General features: G+C 43.5%; 1 protein-coding gene across 1 annotated transcript in view; it reads right to left on the bottom strand.

The window, feature by feature from the left end:
* The window catches only part of DNAJC5B (DnaJ heat shock protein family (Hsp40) member C5 beta), a 105,128-nt gene extending 85,900 nt beyond the window's left edge, over window positions 1-19,228 (bottom strand). The window contains exons 1-2 of the mRNA XM_040433398.1: window positions 19,094-19,228; window positions 8,320-8,432 (exon numbers count right to left, since the gene is read on the bottom strand). Coding sequence (XP_040289332.1) covers window positions 8,320-8,426 — 107 coding nt within the window. The 5' untranslated portion in view covers window positions 8,427-8,432; window positions 19,094-19,228. The remainder of the gene's footprint in view (window positions 1-8,319; window positions 8,433-19,093) is intronic.
* Between the last annotated feature and the right edge of the window lie 1,956 nt (window positions 19,229-21,184).

The following is a 21,184-nucleotide window of genomic DNA, read 5'->3' on the forward strand; positions in this document are numbered from 1 at the left end:
CTGTGAAGAGGGCACATATCTGGACATAACTACTGTGAGGGACACAAATCTGGACAAAACTATTGTGAAGAGGGCACATATCTGGACATAACTATTATGAAGGGGGCACATATCTGGACATAACTATTGTGAAGGGGGCACATATCTGGGCATAACTACTGTGAAGGGGGCACAAATCTGGACATAACTATTGTGAAGGGGGCACATATCTAGCATAGCTACTTTGAAGGGGCACATATTTGAGCATAACTACTGTGAAGGGGCAAATATCTGGGCATAGCTACTGTGAAGGGGGCACATATCTGGACATTACTACTGTGAAGGGGGCACATATCTGGGCATAGCTACTGTGAAGGGGCACCAGGGCCGTTTGAAGGAATTTGGGGGCCCCAAGCAAAATAGACATGGAGGCCCCCCCCTCCACGCCCTCCCCACCTTATGCACGCAAAGCCTACAGGAACCACAGTATAGCCATACAGTTTAAGTTCACCCACACTTTATATAAATAAAAAAGGAGGTTTACAGTGCAAATACTGCTGTTGCATTTAATGTGCATGAAATTTGAACATTTTCAACAAATGTCCTACTTACTCTCCCCCTCCCTGTTTTTTTTTTTTTTTACTCCCTACCCTACCTTAGATAAGTTCCTAAGTTAATTTAGTCCTCCGGCTCCTTCCCTGGACCCTGTAGCGTGGCCGAGCTCCTCGCTCTCTACCTCCAGTCCTGGCTGTCACTCAGTGCGGCCGGGAACCGCGTGGTACAGGTCAGGAGATTCAGTTTCCTGTTCCCGGCCGCGGCCGGACTAAAAGGAAGTGAGCACTCAGTGTACACTTCCTGTCAGTCCGGCTAGGAACAGGAAACTGAATCCCCTGTTCCTGTACCGTGCGGTACCCGGCCGGACTGAGTGACAGCCAGGAGGTAGAGGAGGAGAGCTCAGCCACGCTACAGAGCAGCAGTCAGCAGAGGAGGAACTCGGGAGGTAACCAGGAGTGCTGCAGCCGCCTGAGGCTCTCTTTAGAGCGCTCAGGCGGCTGCAGCCTTAAAGGAAGCAAAACAAGCACCGGCTCTGCTTGGGGCCCGGGCCAGCTCGGAGCCCCAAGCAATTGCTTGTTTTGCCTGTCTGTTAGCGACAGGCCTGAGGGGCACATATCTGGGCATAGCTACTGTGAAGGCGGCACATATCTGGGCATAACTACTGTGAAGGGGGCACATATCTGAGCATAACTACTGTGAAGGGGGCATCTCTGGGCATAACTACTGTGAAATGGGCACAGATCTTGGCATAAGTGCTGTGAAGGTGCACATATCTGGGCATAAGTGCTGTGAAGGTGCACATATCTGGGCATAAGTGCTGTGAAGGGGGCACATATCTGGGCATAACTACTGTGAAGTGGGCATCTCTGGGCATAACTATTGTGAAGGGAGCACAGTGTGGGCATTACTACTATGTGCAGATACAAAGGGGGAATAATTACTAGGTGGGGGCATTAAGGGGACTGGTTGTATATAGTTATCCTTTGGGCAGAGTTAGAGGCGTCACCTAGTATGAAAAATATATATATATACACTGCTCAAAAAAATAAAGGGAACACTTAAACAACACAATGTAACTCCAAGTCAATCACACTTCTGTGAAATCAAACTGTCCACTTAGGAAGCAACACTGAGTGACAATCAATTTCACATGCTGTTGTGCAAATGGGATAGACAACAGGTGGAAATGATAGGCAATTAGCAAGACACCCCCAATAAAGGAGTGGTTCTGCAGGTGGTAACCACAGACCACTTCTCAGTTCCTATGCTTCCTGGCTGATGTTTTGGTCACTTTTGGTCAGAAATGTGCATGTGTCTGCTCAAACGGTCAGAAACAGACTCCATGAGGGTGATATGAGGGCCCGACGTCCACAGGTGGGGGTTGTGCTTACAGCCCAAAACCGTGCAGGATGTTTGGCATTTGCCAGAGAACACCAAGATTGGCAAATTCGCCACTGGCGCCCTGTGCTCTTCACAGATGAAAGCAGGTTCACACTGTGCACATGTGACAGACGTGACAGAGTCTGGAGACGCAGTGGAGAATGTTCTGCTGTCTGCAACATCCTCCAGCATGACCGGTTTGGCATTGGGCCAGTAATGGTGTGGGGTGGCATTTCTTTGGAGGGCCGCACAGCCCTCCATGTGCTCGCCAGAGGTAGCCTGACTGCCATTAGGTACCGAGATGAGATCCTCAGACCCCTTGTGAGACCATATGCTGGTGCGGTTGGCCCTGGGTTCCTCCTAATGCAAGACAATGCTAGACCTCATGTGGCTGGAGTGTGTCAGCAGTTCCTGCAAGACAAAGGCATTGATGCTATGGACTGCCCCACCCATTCCCCAGACCTGAATCCAATTGAGCACATCTGGGACATCATGTCTCGCTCTATTGCACCACAGACTGTCCAGGAGTTGGCAGATGCTTTAGTCCAGGTCTGAGAGGAGATCCCTCAGGAGACCGTCCGCCACCTCATCAGAAGCATGCACAGGCGTTGTAGGGAGGTCATACAGGCACGTGGAGGCCACACACACTACTGAGCCTCATTTTGACTTGTTTTAAGGACATTACATCAAAGTTGGATCAGCCTGTAGTGTGTTTTTCCACTTTAATTTTGAGTGTGACTCCAAATCCAGACCTCCATGGGTTGAAAAATTTGATTTCCATTTTTTAATTTTTGTGTGATTTTGTTGTCAGCACATTCAACTATGTAAAGAACAAAGTATTTCAGAAGAATATTTAATTAACTCAGATCTAGGATATGTTATTTTTGTGTTCCCTTTATTTTTTTGAGCAGTGTATATATACATACTGTAAACATATTGACCCATATTAACAAGATGTTTTTTATTTGCACGTATACGTTTATTTGTATGTGTGGTTTTAGGGGGGCCCAGGTACATTCCTTGCACAGGGACCCTCTGAGTCTGTGTCCGCCCCTGCTCTACTGTTCATAGCCTTTAAGCCAGTGCTAAGGGTTCCCATTATAAGGCTGTGAGTAAATGTATGATGTTTCTGTCATGCAGCTGAAAATTACAAATAGTAAGGCGAGTATCTATCTATCTGCTGTTAGCCAATCAGTTTTGTGGACACCACTTTTGGGAAAGCTGATTGGCAGAGGGATGACAGGCAGCAGCTCATAATATTCTGTCCTTTCCAGCTAGATTACATGCACACTATACAGTCCAAACTCTGGTTCTTGCTGTATAGCAAGTGGTTCTTGTACCCATTTGAATTAACCCTTTATGAAAATATTAGAGATGCCCTTGTTTAATGTGCCAAATGTCTCTCTGCCTTTTAACCTCCAGAAATAAAATTATCTTCTTCTAATGACCATTACATTGAGCATCAGTAAATATACTTATTTCATGCAGTGTATTCGAGTGAGTCACAGTGTATTATACACCATTAGATTTCATTAGAGGGCTATTCCATGTTCCACAGACGGCCTCTGCTAGCACAGCATTGTTCTCTGATGATAATCATACATTTTATTACAAATATTACAAATATTTGTATTCCATTTTTACAGTTCCATGAACTGCAAATCTTGGGGAGTGGATTTTACCATAATAAAATTAAAGTTTGTGGTAACAATTAGAAAATTTGTGACACCACAAGACATAGGCCATCACTTTATAATTATAATTTATAATTTTATATAGTGATTTTCATAATAAAAGGTTTATGATCCAGTTTATAGGAAATTAAATGTTGTGTAACCACTATCCATATGTGAGCCGGACGTTTCTGTGGTCAGAGATGAAGGATATCCCTTCATTAGAGATGAACGAATTTTTCAAAAATTCGATTCGCCGGTTCCCCATATTTTTGGGGGAAAATTTGGTTTGATCCAAATAAATTTGCGATGAATTACGTTAAAAACTGCTATTTCCTGGCTGCACAGAGCCATTATAGTGGTGTAGAACACTGTGCCTTGCAGTAACACGCATAGGGAGTCGGCTGTGGTATGCAGATGACAGGCGTCGCACTTAGAATCACTGCACACTTCACTTATTTGGGCAGTCACGGGGCCAAAACTAACCACGTAACTCAAGTATGAACTCAGCCTTACAGGTCGATGTTAGCGCCAAGAAGAAGCGCACTCCTTTTACACCATCGTCTGCTGATTCCACATAGATGTCTACAGAACCTGTTCTATTAAACGCATATACAAGTAGAGCCCCCCCCCCCCCCCCGACAGAGTGGAGAGGGTGTCAGCAGTAAGTGTGTGTTGACGTCACAGATTATTTTGCTCTTCCTCCGATCTGTCAGAACAATAACCCACAAAAAACGGATCCTGTCTGTGGAGCATCCGCCTTCACTCGGTCAGCATTTGGTCAGTAATCCATCAGTATTGCTAATGCCTAAAAAAACAGGAGTAGATCCAAAACAGAGATGACAAGTGAACGGAATATTTGCATGTCTTCTGTGTTTTGTACCCACTCTTGCTTTTGGCTACCAGAACATATAACTGCACCGCACAAAGGCAAATAAAACATATAAATATTTCCTTGTCATGAACCCTGTTAATGCCTGTATCAAACAACACTTGCACCCTAATGAGGACGGTTTGCTGGAATCACAGAGCTGTATAATGGCAATTTGTATCGCCAGTCAGCGCAGCAAAGTGTAATCGGATTGTTCTGGTCATCTGATATGGAGGTCTAATTTGGGATATGATATGGGGGCCTAATTTGAGGTCTGATATGGGGATCTTATTCTCACGGACGTTCCTGTGGTAGGTACCAGGAGATCGAAGAGACTGACAACTTGTGGGTTAAATTGTCAAGTTCACTGTGGATCTTATTGTGTCTGTGCTTTGGTGAATGCCACACCCCTTGCTTCAGGTGTTGCTTGTTGGTGAATGACCTTTCCCATAAGTAGCCGCTTCTCACTCTTGGACGTGCGGTTTATAGATTTTCTTCCAGCCTTCTTACTAGCTGGTCGGTTGTACTCTGTGGTGCTTCTGGAGTTGCCAGTTTTCTACTTTCAGATAAGTCTTGTCTTTCCTTATTGTTTTGTGTTTGTTATTTTCCCTGTTGTTTGTATCTGGGCCTGAGACAGAGACTTCCATTCGTCCATCTGGGGAGGAATGGGTTGTCTCTGGTCCTAACCTCATTCCAGGGCCTTATAGGGATATAAGGGCCTAGGTTTCCAGCATATGAATATTCCTACCTTCAAGGTCTATTCATATTGATAGGTAGTTAGGTCCCGGATTAGGGTTGTTTAGGAGGTGACCTGTTTCTTCCCTAGTTTCCAGGCCCAGTTACTGTTCCCCTTCCCTCCTGTGTTCAGTGTGGAGACCCCCCCACACACACACACACACTGATCGTGACACTTATATGAGGATCTAATATGGAGGTCTAATCTGACAGGTAAGGAGGTATTTTTTGCATGGTGCACAATATAAGGGGGGATTTTTTGTACTGGCGCATATTATAAGGGGGATTTTTTGTACTTGCACATATTAGGAGGGATTTTTCTACTGGCAAACATTATAATTATTACTACTGGGGGACTATGGGCAACATGATTACTAGTATGGGCACAATAGGGGCATCATTACTATTGGGGTCACTGTTAACACTATGAACTCTGGGAGATAATTATTTCTATTGGTGGGACTGTAACTGGCTTTTATCTGCACTGAAAAATAAAGGTAACATTTTAACTGAGCTGGACCTTTTTCTCTTTTTACTTAAGCAAAGCTGTGGTTCTTGGCGTGGTCCGTGCTTGGTGTGACAGGGTTTGAGCACGCCTATACTCTCTCTTTGCCTATTGGTGGGACTGGTGGGAGCACTATTACTGTGGGGGGCACACTGGCACAATATCAGCGTAGCAGAATTATTTTTGGGGGACATTATTTTTACACTATTAGTGTCAGGGACACTATTTGCTTGGCGCAGTTACTTTTTAGGGCACTGTGTGACAGGGCGCTATCTGTGTGGTACTCATATTTTCAGGGGGATTATCTGTTTTTGTAGTATAGTATTAGGGCGAACAGTGGGCACAGTATTGGGGTGTTGAGCAGGTGGAAAGATGATGAAAAAGTAGGAAATGAAGATGTCTGTTTGTCAAACTCTGCAGAGACAAGAGATGAGTGAAAGAAATCATTATGGTGGTCTGGTCTGAATGGAGAAGTAGAGGAAAGAGAATATCTACATCACTTGATGTAAGAGGTATGTGGCACTGTATTACTTTATTTGTTTTATAGGGTATATAGAGCGCTGTATGTTTTTATGTTTTCCAAGTATATATTTAACAGTAGGGCTGGAGGGAAGGGGTTAGGTTGAGAATTTGGCATGGGGGTGCAATTTAAATTTTTACCTCAGGCAGCAGAAAGGCTAGGTGCACCCTTGCCCCTTGCCACAAAGCACCGAGGGAAGGGGGACCAAGCTGAACTCTTGCACAAGGGCCCATGAGCATTTAGCTACGGCCTTGGCATTGTACACTGCTCAAAAAAATAAAGGGAACACAAAAATAACACATCCTAGATCTGAATTAATTAAATATTCTTCTGAAATACTTTGTTCTTTACATAGTTGAATGTGCTGACAACAAAATCACACAAAAAAAAAAATATGGAAATCAAATTTTTTAACCCATGGAGTTCTGGATTTGGAGTCACCCTCAAAATTAAAGTGGAAAACCACACTACAGGCCGATCCAACTTTGATGTAATGTCCTTAAAACAAGTCAAAATGAGGCTCAGTAGTGTGTGTGGCCTCCACGTGCCTGTATGACCTCCCTACAACGCCTGTGTATGCTCCTGATGAGGTCGCAGACGGTCTCCTGAGGGATCTCATCCCAGACCTGGACTAAAGCATCTGCCAACTCCTGGACAGTCTGTGGTGCAACGTGACGTTGGTGGATAGAGCGAGACGTGATGTCCCAGATGTGCTCAATTGGATTCAGGTCTGGGGAACGGGCGGGCCAGTCCATAGCATCAATGCCTTCGTCTTGCAGGAACTGCTGACACACTCCAGCCACATGAGGTCTAGCATTGTATTGCATTAGGAGGAACCCAGGGCCAACCGCACCAGCATATGGTCTCACAAGGGGTCTGAGGATCTCATCTCGGTACCTAATGGCAGTCAGGCTACCTTTGGCGAGCACATGGAGGGCTGTGCGGCCCTCCAAAGAAATGCCACCCCACACCATTACTGACCCAATGCCAAACCGGTCATGCTGGAGGATGTTGCAGGCAGCAGAACGTTCTCCACGGTGTCTCCAGACTCTGTCACATCTGTCACATGTGCTCAGTGTGAACCTGCTTTCATCTGTGAAGAGCACAGGGCGCCAGTGGCGAATTTGCCAATCTTGGTGTTTTCTGGCAAATGCCAAATGTCCTGCACGGTGTTGGGCTGTAAGAACAACCCCCACCTGTGGACGTCGGGCCCTCATATCACTCTCATGGAGTCCGTTTCTGACCGTTTGAGCAGACACATGCACATTTGTGGCCTGCTGGAGGTCATTTTGCAGGGCTCTGGCAGTGCTCCTCCTGTTCCTCCTTGCACAAAGGCTGAGGTAGCGGTCCTGCTGCTGGGTTGTTGCCCTCCTATGGCCTCCTCCACGTCTCCTGATGTACTGGCCTGTCTCCTGGTAGCGCCTCCATGCTCTGGACACTACGCTGACAGACACAGCAAACCTTCTTGCCACAGCTCGCATTGATGTGCCATCCTGGATAAGCTGCACTACCTGAGCCACTTGTGTGGGTTGTAGACTCCGTCTCATGCTACCACTAGAGTGAAAGCACTGGCAGCATTCAAAAATGACCAAAACATCAGCCAGGAAGCATAGGAACTGAGAAGTGGTCAGGTCACCACCTGCAGAACCACTCCTTTATTGGGGGTGTCTTGCTAATTGCCTATAATTTCCACCTGTTGTCTATCCCATTTGCACAACAGCATGTGAAATTGATTGTCACTCAGTGTTGCTTCCTAAGTGGACAGTTTGATTTCACAGAAGTGTGATTGACTTGGAGTTACATTGTGTTGTTTAAGTGTTCCCTTTATTTTTTTGAGCAGTGTATATGGCTGTGGGTAAATGGACGGTAGCAGGTAACACACTGCACTGTCAGATTTTTCTTTAATTAGAGCATGGTCCAAAAGTGATACCTTTTTGGTGGTAGATTCTTTCTTCTCTATCTATTTTCCGGTAAAATGGTGGCTGCCATTATCAAATAATCATCAATCATGTTGAGTAGTTTCACTCATCTCTAGCCCTAAGCAGTAACTTCCCTAACTAATTATTTGTCACATTTAAAGTAAATGCTAGTAAAAAAGTACCTGTAAGATTTCTTGATTTCATCATGACTTGCCCCTTTCTCTAAGCCAAGAATTTGATATAAAGCCTCTCCAGATGTGGACAAAGAACGTTGCCTCTGTTCGGACATTTTCACCTGGAAAACATTCAGGTAAAATAATTTTTCATTTTTCAACGAAAATGCTTTGACTAAATAGAAGTAAAAATAAAACAAACATTCTAAATTATTTATTAAGTTATTGTTTTCAGTGGCTAAATGAACAAGAATGCTTGTTCTCGGTCATTTTCCAGTGTAAACAGGGCAGCAAGCGGTCAAAAAAGCGAGCAAGCACTTATTTGTAAGCTGATCAGATATTTTATATGAGCAGAAAAATGCTGGCGACACTAGGCAAACTGAGTTGGGATAAATGATAGTACTAATAATTGTTCACACATATACCCCCCCCTCTTCAGAGTGCGTAGGCCCCTTTAATAGTTCCTTAGCACCGATGGATTTGTTGTATAGCCAATCAGTGCTTGTTATGAGCTGAAATCAGGCTGTCTAAAAGAAGATTTATGAATTTATAATGTGCTAAGAAATTTTTGTAGATGTGTACCCTATGTACCTTATTACATCAAATTAAAGGCAATGTGTTGCTTTTTTTTCTAATCTGTTTTTATGATTATGGGGGCTTCCATCTTGCTTTGTGACCTGTGCAGAGGTCAGGAGGGATTAAAGCTGTGATCACCTATTGTAAATAGTAGATCTTGTGTTATCTACATATGTGTGCCATTCTAATCCTGCCTGTAATGATAAGCAGATAACTGGAGTAAAGTGTTCTGTACCGACCAAGATGTAACATCTATTTTTAGGCTTAGTTGCCAGAAAAAAACTGTAAGATTTTATAATGGTTTTTTTTAATTGATAGCAACATGGAAAATTAAAAATAATATCACAAAAAAGATCTTCAAAATATGTCTAAAATAAAAATGTAATTTCAACAATAGGTCACTTTCTGATAACACATTCCCTAATATAACATTTTAAATGTCAGAAATCGAAGAAAATGTCAGTTATTTTTTAACACAGGATAAAATTATACCAAATGCAAGGTTTGAGGGAGTGCATTACACAAGGCCCAACAAAGAGAGAATTATTGTCTCTTGCTACAAGGGTTAAGACTGAGAACTTAAAGTGGACCTGTCATGTGGATATTTGATTATAATCTAACTAATTATATACAATCATTAACTATTAAAAAGTGCCTTAGATGTATTCACTTACTGGTGTGACAGATAGTTACCTCATAATATACACACAAAGATGCCGCATGCTAATGAGCTGATTGGAGTCCGACGTGATGTCATTGAGTCCAGCGTATATTTAATTCAGAGCTATAGCCACTCCCCTGCCCACCTGCTGCTGGTTCATATGGAAAAAAACTGTCATTCAGCAGCAGGTGGGCGGGGAGAGTCAGGAGCTCATGAATATTCAGGACTCATCATTATCAGCTGGAGCTTTAAATACAAGATGTTGGCAGATTGACTGGGTCAATTAAAGAAAGTGACCCAGCATTTTGCTAAGAGAATCAGTCACTTATTTATGTTGCCCTTAGTTAGGACACCATAAAACTGGTGACAGGTTCCCTTTAAAGTGGACCTGGAAAAAAATCTAAAAGTGGCCCCTATGTTGTAGACAGGTCCAAATTGACATATGGAAGGGCAATGCAAGTGGATGGGGCTATCACAAGTAGGTGCAATCATCAATGTTGTAGTGTAGCACAAAATACTGCCTCAGTAGAACCAAATACCACAGTGCAGCAGAAAATACTACCCCAGCAGAACCAAATACCACAGTGCTGCAGAAAACACTGCCCTAGTAGAACCAAAAAACACAATGCAGCAGGGGATACTGCCTCAGCAGAACTAAATACCACAGTGCAGCGGAAAATACTGCCTCAGCAGAACCAGATACCACAGTGCAGCAGAAAATACTGCCTCAGCAGAACCAGATACCACAGTGCAGCAGAAAATACTGCCTCAGCAGAACTAAATACCACAGTGCAGCGGAAAATACTGCCGCAGCAGAACCAGATACCACAGTGCAGCAGAGAATACTGCCTCAGCAGAACCAGATACCACAGTGCAGCAGAGAATACTGCCTCAGCAGAACCAGATACCACAGTGCAGCAGAAAATACTGCCTCAGCAGAACTAAATACCGCAGTGCAGCGGAAAATACTGCCTCAGCAGAACCAGATACCACAGTGCAGCAGAAAATACTGCCTCAGCAGAACCAGATATCACAGTGCTGCAGAAAATACTGCCTCAGCAGAACCAGATACCACAGTGCAGCAGAAAATACTGCCTCAGCAGAACCAGATATCACAGTGCTGCAGAAAATACTGCCTCAGCAGAACCAGATACCACAGTGCAGCAGAAAATACTGCCTCAGCAGAACCAGATACCACAGTACAGCAGAAAATACTGCCTCAGCAGAACCAGATACCACAGTGCAGCAGAAAATACTGCCTCAGCAGAACCAGATACCACAGTGCAGCAGAAAATACTGCCTCAGCAGAACCAGATACCACAGTGCAGCAGAAAATACTGCCTCAGCAGAACTAAATACCGCAGTGCAGCGGAAAATACTGCCTCAGCAGAACCAGATACCACAGTGCAGCAGAAAATACTGCCTCAGCAGAACCAGATATCACAGTGCTGCAGAAAATACTGCCTCAGCAGAACCAGATACCACAGTGCAGCAGAAAATACTGCCTCAGCAGAACCAGATATCACAGTGCTGCAGAAAATACTGCCTCAGCAGAACCAGATACCACAGTGCAGCAGAAAATACTGCCTCAGCAGAACCAGATACCACAGTGCAGCAGAAAATACTGCCTCAGCAGAACCAAATACTACAGTGCAGCAGCAGTGTCAGACTGGGGTGCCTAGCTGCCCACCAGAGGAATTGATTTTGGGGGCCCACTCTACCACTAGTATAAACAGAAATGGCCTCACATGCATGAACGTGTGCATTTTAGCACACAAAGCATGCAGAACAGAACTGTATTGTGTACTGCACAATATCAAAGTGTTTCTCATTAAGCAACTCAATTAGTTGATAACTTAAGGGAAGATTTATCATCTCCCTTGCGCCAGAAAAGTGACTTATTGGAAAAAACAAGGTCACATATGCCTCTTTTTATTCTGCACTCACCACTTTTCCAAAAGGGAGCATGAAAAGGGTGGAAAATGGGCGTAGCCATCAGCAGAGACAAATCTATCAGATGCAAATAAATACAGAAATCCAGAGGCAGACTGGCCAAAAGCCCTACAGGGAATTTTTCCAGTGGGCTGATGCCCATAGGGCCACCCAATCCCTCCTCACTTCTGCTGTCCGGGTACATACTACTGGGGGAACTATAGGGGATATTATCATAGAAAGTCCAGGCACAATACTGAAGGTAGGGTTGGCTTGGTGTTGTGGCCCACATCTCACTTCCTAAGCCCCCTGCTACATACTAAAGACAATTGGAGAAGGAGAACAGAACATGGCATATTGATGCCATCACAAAAAGACAGCTTATGGCGAGGTATTTGGTTCTGTGGAATAGTATTCTGTGATGCACTATGGTAATACTGACCTTGCCAACTTGTCTTGGCCCCATTTACTTGTGTTGCCCCACCTTCTGTCAATTTGGACCCATCTACAACATTGGAGCCACTTTGAGGTTTTTTTCCAGGGCCACTTTGTTCCCAGTCCGCCCTTGCAGAAATGTATGGCAGCTCTGAGCTTTTGTAAATTTCTGTTTAGGTGCACAGACTGCAGGTGGATGCACCTAATTTATGACGAGGCCTGCACCTCGTAATAAAATTAGGCACATCCTAAAGCAGTGCAGGAGATATCACGCGTAGAAAGCACCAATCTTGATAAATCACCCCTTAGTCTGCCATTTACAGTCAGTATGGACAGCAGTCACACATGGAAATTCCTTGTCCTAGACTAACCACCCAGTCCCTCAGCCAGCCTAAAAGAGTGATCTTGTGATGTCACATTGCTGAGAGTGCCAGGTCCTGCTGCCTAAAGTGTTCCTGTTTATGCCTGTGGTGAGGTGAGTATTTATTTTTTTATTTGTTGTCATTATCATGGGTTTATAGATGAGGGGTAGTATTGGGGCATTTCATACACAGGGGGCACTATATTTTTTTTAAGTCCCTGCCTTCCGTGCCACTCATATACCTGCGCACTTTTGTCTAAACGGCAATTGGCCTATTGAATTCAAAGGGGTTCACCTGGCTGTCAAAATGGACCAAAAAATAGGACATGTCCTATTTATTGATGACCACTAAAAAAAAATGGCCAAGTGAATGGCCCCATAGTCTGCAATGGTACTGAAAATGGCGGTTGTAAAAAAAAATAAAAATGTTTTCCATTGTTGTGTGAATTGAACTTGTTCATTTTGTTCACAAGAGAATGGCAAAGAAAGTAAATCTATTGCTTATTTTTTTTTATTTATTGCATACACTGTGCAGTATAATGTACAGTGTTCAGCTCTCTTTAGCACTATGTCACTATAATACATATAAAATGCAGTTTGATTTTTTATTACATTTTTGGGTGGAATAGATTTTTTTTTTAATCTTTATATTTTACGTGTGCCTGTGGATGTGCATGGACTGTAAATGCTATATTATCTATATTACCCTGAGGTGCCATGGCTGGTATTGACTGGTGGCAGCTTAGGGGTTAAACTGTAGGGTTGGTAATTATCTCTTATCCCAGCCGTAAGAATGTTATGGGCCTCCCAGAGCGTTTAGCTCCCCCTTTCCCGCTCTTTTATTTCTGATTTTACCTCAGGATGAAATATGGACCAGTTCCAGCTGGTTTGAACAGATCTTCCAGGCAACTGAAGCTCCACAGCTGATTGGCTGACGCTGTTGCTGTGGGAGAACACCGGATCCTGATTTGTTGTCCTGCTTTCGGCGGGAAGGATTTCTCCTTTAAGTTGTGGGGTTTGGTGGCGCTTCTGGGTCAATTTGAAGAAGACCGGATCGTCGCCCCACCCTCCCTCCCTAATTATTTTTTCTTATCTGTTGCTTTGCTTTATTAGAGGGGCTGTATCACTCAGTGTTTCTGAGTGGATTCCGGTATTTATCTAATGGTTTGTTGGTTCGTTAAATTATGATGATGGTGGTTTTTAATTATTTATTAAATTATTTATTATGGTTTTACCCTTAAAAAGCATTGTGACCATTTTATTCCAAAGAAGTAGTTGTGTGTTTATTTTTAGCGGTAAGTTATAGCAATGTAGAAGGGTGCCATTTGCCTCCATGTTGTCCCAAGTAGCGGCTGCTGCATGGCCAAAAGCCTGAAGTCCTTGCCCCTTTCACACAAGTGAGTTTTCCGTGCGGGTCCTGACGCTTTTATTTCAATGGGTCTGTGCACATGAGCGTTGTTTTTCATGCATCATTTCTGTGTTGTGTGAGAATCGCAGCGTGTTCTATATTCTGCTGGGCCCCCCAGCACTGCAGCAGCCATAGAAGGTGAGGAGTGGTGAGATGATCTCAGAGATTATCTGGCCGCTTGCTGCACCCTCATGCTCATTGCTGGCCCTGTAGTGAGTGCCTCACTGCTTATTACAGCGACAGGCAGTGGCGCTTTCCAGCAGGCAGCTGGAGCTGCGATTGATTAGTGACTATGTGATTATTAATATAGATATGAAGGCAAAAGGCCCACCGAGGATTTCACCAGCTCCCCGTGGCCCAGTCCAAGCCTGTGCAGCAGAAAATACTGCCTCAGCAGAACCAAATACCACAGCACAACACAAAATACTGCCCCAGCAGAACCAAATACCACAGTGCAGCAGAAAACACTGCCCCAGTAAAACCAAATACCACAGTGCAGCAGAGAATACTGCCTCAGCAGAACCAAATACCACAGCACAACACAAAATACTGCCCCAGCAGAACCAAATACCACAGTGCAGCAGAAAACACTGCCCCAGTAAAACAAAAAACCACAGAGCAGCAGAGAATACTGCCTCAGCAGAACCAAATACCACAGTGCAGCAGAAAACACTACCATAGTAAAACCAAATACCACAGTGCAGCAGAGAATACTGCCTCAGCAGGACCAAATACCACAGTGCAGCAGAGAATACTGCCTCAGCAGAACCAAATACCACAGTGCAGCAGAAAACACTACCATAGTAAAACCAAATACCACAGTGCAGCAGAGAATACTGCCTCAGCAGAACCAAATACCACAGTGCAGCAGAAAATATTGCTTCAGCAGAACCAAATACCACAGTGCAGCAGAGAATACTGCCTCAGCAAACCAAATACCACAGTGCAGCAGAGAATACTGCCTCAGCAGAACCAAATACCACAGTGCAGCAGAAAATATTGCTTCTGCAGAACCAAATACCACAGTGCAGAAGAGAATACTGCCTCAGCAAACCAAATACCACAGTGCAGCAGAGAATACTACCTCAGCAAAACCAAATACCACAGTGCAGCAGAGAATACTACCTCAGCAAAACCAAATACCACAGTGCAGCAGAGAATACTGCCCCAGCAGAACCAAATACCACAGTGTAGCAGAGAATACTGCCTTAGCAGAACCACATACCACAGTGCAGCAGAAAATACTGTACCACAGTATTACTATATATTCCTATACCTGCAGTATTCAACTGTCTCAGCGTTGTGAGGATGACAGGAGGGCATCTGTGGCTGGCGGCCTGGTACATAGGTACCTGTTTCTCCCAGCGTTAATTAACATAGAGAATGTCAGATCACTATGTTCCTGGCCAGTGGCAGTGTAGAGGGCTCAGAGGGCGGCCTGGGCATCAGCCCACAGGGAAATTTTCCAATAGAGTCTATTGCCAGTCCATCCCTGTTTGTTGCACCCATGGGGTGAGCTGCAGCACCACACACAGCTCCTGGACAAGAATGGCGCTGTTTCTAGAATAAGGCAGCCATGGTTTTTTAGACTGAATTGGCCAAATTAGAGCAAATGTCTACATGTAAGAATAAAATTCAATAAAAGCGTAAGAATAAAGCATCCAAAGTAGTAAAACATATTGTGATCTGTAGTCTGTATTTTAATAACACACGTATAATGACTTCGATTTGCAATTGTGAACACAGCAGTTTCAATTTTGTGTTGTATGATACCTTAAGGAATTATGTTGCTGTTCTGTAAACTAACTCCACCAGCCAAAGCTTATATGCCTTAGGGAAATCTAATGGCAATTATAGGTGATAAAGTTCATTATTCATTTCCTTTCTGTTTCATGTTTTATTGACTGGCTTACAGCTTAAGCGATTTAGCATCAATTCAATTTATTCTTATTGTTTCTTATTTCTCTTTATGTAGGCCAATAAATACCTCGTTCCAGTTACCCTGGTGTTCTATGCTGTTTTTTTTTTTTTGCTCTTGAACACAGAGAGGTTTTCTAAAACTTGATGTTAAGAGACATATTGAAATATTAAATCACAAAATGAAATAATAGGTTGAAGTATATTACTTTGTAAATTTTTATAAATTGGTGTTCTATTCTTGAACCGGTCAGATTAAGCTTTCAGCTGTAAGAAACTAAATCCACTGTTCATTTATAATTCATCAAGGCAGGTAATAATCAGCTTCCTGACAGTAAAATATATGTATCAACTAGTGATGTACTTCAATAATGGCAGTAATATATACTAGAGGCTGACTGTATTGATAGCCAGACTCTAACTGCAGGTCAATCTAGAGACGGTGAAGATGTTAAAGGGGTTATCCCATGACTTATGTAAAAAATGAGAATCAGACATCATATAGTACATGACAATCTCTTTCCAACAAAGCTAGACCCAGCCCTGTACCTCACATGGATCCAGAGATTTCCACATTCATTGCTCTGCAAGATTTATATCAAGCTGACAGCTGAAGGGGAGTGTCTTTTCTGCTACAGCTCAGGGGGCGTGTCTCAGCTCTCCCTATCACAGCTCAGGGGGCAGTAGAAGGATTAAACTGAGCATGTGCGGCCTTCTAAGTGAGCAGGACAAAGAAATAAAAAAAAAAAAGCAGCAGGTGGCGCTATATAGATACATTTTGTTGAATAATTCAGTGGCTATGCTAAATTTTTTATTACATGCAAATACAAAAGTATTCGGATCCGGGTGCAGGCGGAAGTGACAACGTCATTGCATTGCCCAAAGACTTGGTGCAAGAGGTCACGTTGAACACGACCGCCTGTGCCATTGCACTGATTCGTAGGCCTGTAAGATTGAACAGCAGGGACAGCAGCTGTTGGCTCCTATTCCCTAAAGCCTGAGCTAAGAGGGCCCAGAGGGCTGCGTGGTCCTGGTGGTGGTCAAGCCGCCACTGAAGGCAGGAGATGTAGGTGCTGTGGCCGGCAAATGGTGCTTGAGTCAGTAACCATGTGAGTTGTAGAGAATAAACAAGTCTCTTGTTACAAAAGTGAAGAATGGTAGTAGTAGTACATCTAACGGTATCAAAACAGATTTCCAAACAATTCACAGTGCAAATCATCCCCAATAGCTATGTATGTATATAAGCAATGATGGGGATTGTACTGCCCCTTCTTTAAATCTTTCTAAAGTCTCTCTCTGCAGAATCTAAGGCTGGAAATAAGGTTCTTGCAAAAAGTGTCTATAATTCCCAGGTGAGAGGTACAGTATTAAGATACAGTTGGCCAGGACCGTGTCAAAGTGTTAAGGGTGTCTTAGCAATGTCCCTCCTACTGTAGTAAAGTCTCAATCAGCCTTAGGCTACTTTCACACTAGAGTTATTATTTTCCGGTATTGAGATCCGTCATAGGGTCTCAATACCGGAAAAAAACGCTTCAGTTTTGTCTGCATTCATTGTCAATGGGGACAAAATGTAACGGAACAGAACGGAATGCTTCAAAATGCATTCCGTTCCGTTTTCATACCGGAGAGCAAACTGCAGCATGCTGCGGATTGCTTTCCGTCCTGGGATGCGGAGCAAAACGGATCCGTCATGACCCACAATGCAAGTCAATGGGGACGGATCCGTTTTTCTCTGACACAGTAAAAAAACTGATTCGTCCCCCATTGACTTTTAATGGAGTTCATGACGGATCCATCTTGGCAATGTTAAAGATAGTACAACCGGATCCATTCATAACGGATGCAGATGGTTGTATTTTCAGTAACTGAAGCGTTTTTGCTGAACCCTGCCGGATCCAGCAAAAACACTGGTGTGAAAGTAGCCTTAAGCAATGAATACCTTACTGACTGACTCCAGTGCTCCGCCATGAAGATTCTAGACCTTCTAGCTCTTTCTTTCTCTTTCTGGAGTACAGCAAAGTAGAGATGGCTTTCCTGATGCAATTATCTCAGATATATTGACTCTCTGGGACTCAGGCCTAGTCTACTGAGGAGCGAGCACATTTAGCTACTCTCTTCTTCAGCTAACAATAGACTCACACACTCTAAGCTAGGGGCAGACTTAAGTTCATCTCCTAGCCTACTACAAGATTGTTAACCCTGACTTATCCATACAGGTACAACTATGCAGGTACAATACAATACATCAAATGACATTACATAACAATAAACTATTTTGCAAGTAGCCTATTCTGTGGTACTGCAGGTGGTGCCCCACCACAAAATGTTGGTAAAACCGAAACAGCAGCATAAGTAACAATAATTAACAGTATGGATAATAGCACTGAATATCGGACAACCCATAAAGTAACAAAAGATAGTAAAATGCCACCAATGTGTTACTTATTCCCTGCACAAAAGTATATAGTGCTTGCACCTGGGTGGGCTCCCTCAACTTCTGGGTCTCATAGCAGATGATTATGAAGAGGTTACACCTAGGAGCGCATCTCAATATGGCTTCATGCAAAATCATGCAACTTTTACTAACACTTATTAACAGAGGTACAGCTCTATTCTCCTTCCTGTGCTTCTAACTAGGAGAAACCTGGAAAGCAAGCATGCATTCACTTTTATAATAAAAGATAGGGAATAATAATAATAAAATCTAACATGCCTTGTTTCCCCCAACAGGAGACATCTGAGGACAGTGTGGTACTGCCCTGGTACATATTAGATTGTCATCAGCTACTATATGACACTATTACGGGGACCGACATTTTTGGCCAGGACCTCCACTAGCCTGGATTAAAGGCGATACATGGTAGTTGAAACACTAGTGAATGGAAGTTAAAAGTCCTACTGGGATTCCAATCCGCATACTACAAACAGCCGTGCATGCAGCTGTAAAATATAGACAATGCATTTTCTCTATGGCACTGGATATAGAGAAATGAATACACAGAGAATAGATAGAAGTAATTAACCTATATGATAGATTGCCAAATTGCACTGAAATATCTCAAGAGCCTTTCTGCATAAAACATTATGCTCGTCTTCTTGTCTAAGCCATTTAACAAGATAGACTGTATGCATGACAGTGGCATCTATCTGAGAAGAGGTTACAAATCAGAATAGTAGGAGTTGTAATATTAATCAGATTAGGATAAGTGGAGGTGTCAGTAAATGTCGTGTAATTCAGTAATGATGGAAAAGTTGTCTGTCCTTGATATAACAATGAAATCGATGTAAGCAAAACTTTGTAAGAAGGATTAGCAGCCTTCACGGCAGTCTACTCTAAGCACCTAGTGTTTTACTTTTGTACCATCAGGCTGGTCTATAAAAGAAAGCAAAAAGAAAAGCAAAGCAGCGAAAGGAACGTACCATATATTTACATCATTCCTATCTCGCCATTTTATTAATAAAAAAAAAATTAGACAATTTTGGTCTCTCTTACCTGCTGCAATGCTCCTGCTTTTATCCCTCTCCAGGTAAGAGGATGGGGCTTTGGTGGAGCGACTGGGTCAAATTACTCATTGTCACTTTGAAATTGTATCTATGAGCTCTCCTGAAAACCTAAGAAGTATTGAAATATTAATTAACTCCGGTAGCTGTTGTAACGTCAGAGTTGATGCTTATGGGTGTAACTACAGCCATAGCATTTCCTCTGGGGTCCAGACTTTGAGGGGGGGGGGGGGGGGGGGTTGGTTATCAGGTGCAAGAACCTTGTGCTCTTTTTATGGGAATTTTGTTAGAATGTGTTTTTTCTGATATATGGTACTATTATTGGTACAATTATACCTAGCTGCTGTTTTTATTTTCCTACACTAGGTGTTGGGACCCTATTTTTGCTATGGGGCCTATGAATTTTAGTTATGCCTCTATATGGACTGAATGAAGAATACTGCTACAGAGCTGGTCCCAGTATTATATAGTAAAATACTGTAGATCGGTCACCCAAAACGAAGTGATGATGGGAGCACAACACTGTCAGGTTAGTGGTGAGTATCCTTTATTGCAATCTGTAAATCTGTAACATGACTATGTTCATTAGCCCATAGTATAAATCTATTGAGCTAAAGTAACGAGTAATGCAAATTCATATGCATATGTATAAAGTCCATGAAATCAAAGAAAACGATAACTTAGGCAGGGTGCTAGGTCTTCTTAAAGAGACCAGCTGTGGATGGAGACTTATTAGACGCTCGTCATGGTATGGAGACCTATAGACAATGCTCCATATATAGTGTCCCACTACGTAAAGGTGGACACTACTAAGGGTTATGTTGCTCCCACCTCCTGTGGAAGAATGGTGTTTTGTATTGCATTGTAATGCCATGTTAATTCCTGTGTACCAGGCCGGTTAGGGGTGTAGTTTCTCCTCCCAAGCTGTAGAGGGAGCTAGGGCACCCCCTAGTATATATAGTTAGGCCCAGACAGGAAAGGAGTTAGTGCAGTATATTCCAGGAGGTTAGTGAGTACAGTCTAGCCTGCCTGAGGGTCCTGAGCAAAAAGAAGCTCAGAAGTTGCACCAGGAGAAGAGTCTGCCTCCTGAGAAACTAAGTTCCTATAAAAGTACAGTGCAGAGCCAAGTTTATTCCAGCCAAACAGAGAGCTGAAGGGCAGAAGGCTATATTTAAAGCAAGGAGACATATACGAGAGGAAGTTTTCCCTAACCAAGGATAAAGCCAGCAATAGGGCATACGGGCCTTGGAGAAAGACAGACAGGATTCTGAGGAAAAGTGCAGCCTGATCTGTAAGTGTTTAACCCTCTGAGTATCTTGCAAGAACATTGCCTGCCATTTGATGTATGAAGCCTGCCTGTCACCACCTTTTACATGTGGAACTGACCAAAGACTGTAAATAGTTAAACTGTTCAGTAAAAGGAAGTTTTGGTTCACTGCAACTTGTGTTCCTCAATTATTACTACAAGAAAATCGGTGTGCCACCGTTACCGGCACTGACGTCACGAACTTAAAGGGATCTTGCCACCGGCACATTAAACCTGCAACACCCAGGGCACCTCACCTACCACCTGGCCTGGTCCCTACATACAGAGAGTGCCCCAGAGGATCCATGTGCCAGCCTCTCCATCACTGCTGTACGCCTGCCCAGGGTATACAAAAACTGTGAGTACCAAGAGCAACCCTCGGTTTGTTAACTACGCCTGTGACCTCACATTCGCTCACCCTGCAGGGCTGCGTACTGCACATAGGAAAATAATATACAAAGAGGTATCTCCCAAGGTGAGAGAATCATCTTGCTAGCGTCACCTTGTGGAAGTTACTCCCTATCAAACCAACTTTTTTACAAGCCTGTTAAACCTATACAGCTGCCTATGGATGGATATTTGGCTTGGCTATTTTCCCTTGTCATGTCCCAAGGCTTGTAAAAAACCTCAAGATATTTCTTCTTAGGCCCTTTTAACGGAGTGCGGAGAGTTAAGGCTGGATTACACCAGCCGATTCTGAAGGCAATTGTCGGGAGGGAAGCATTCCTTTCTGGTAATCGCCTGCTTGCTAGCAGAGGAGACCATTGCTATCACATT

Source organism: Bufo bufo, chromosome 5 (assembly GCF_905171765.1).
Source record: "Bufo bufo chromosome 5, aBufBuf1.1, whole genome shotgun sequence".
Classification (NCBI taxonomy): Eukaryota; Metazoa; Chordata; class Amphibia; order Anura; family Bufonidae; genus Bufo; species Bufo bufo.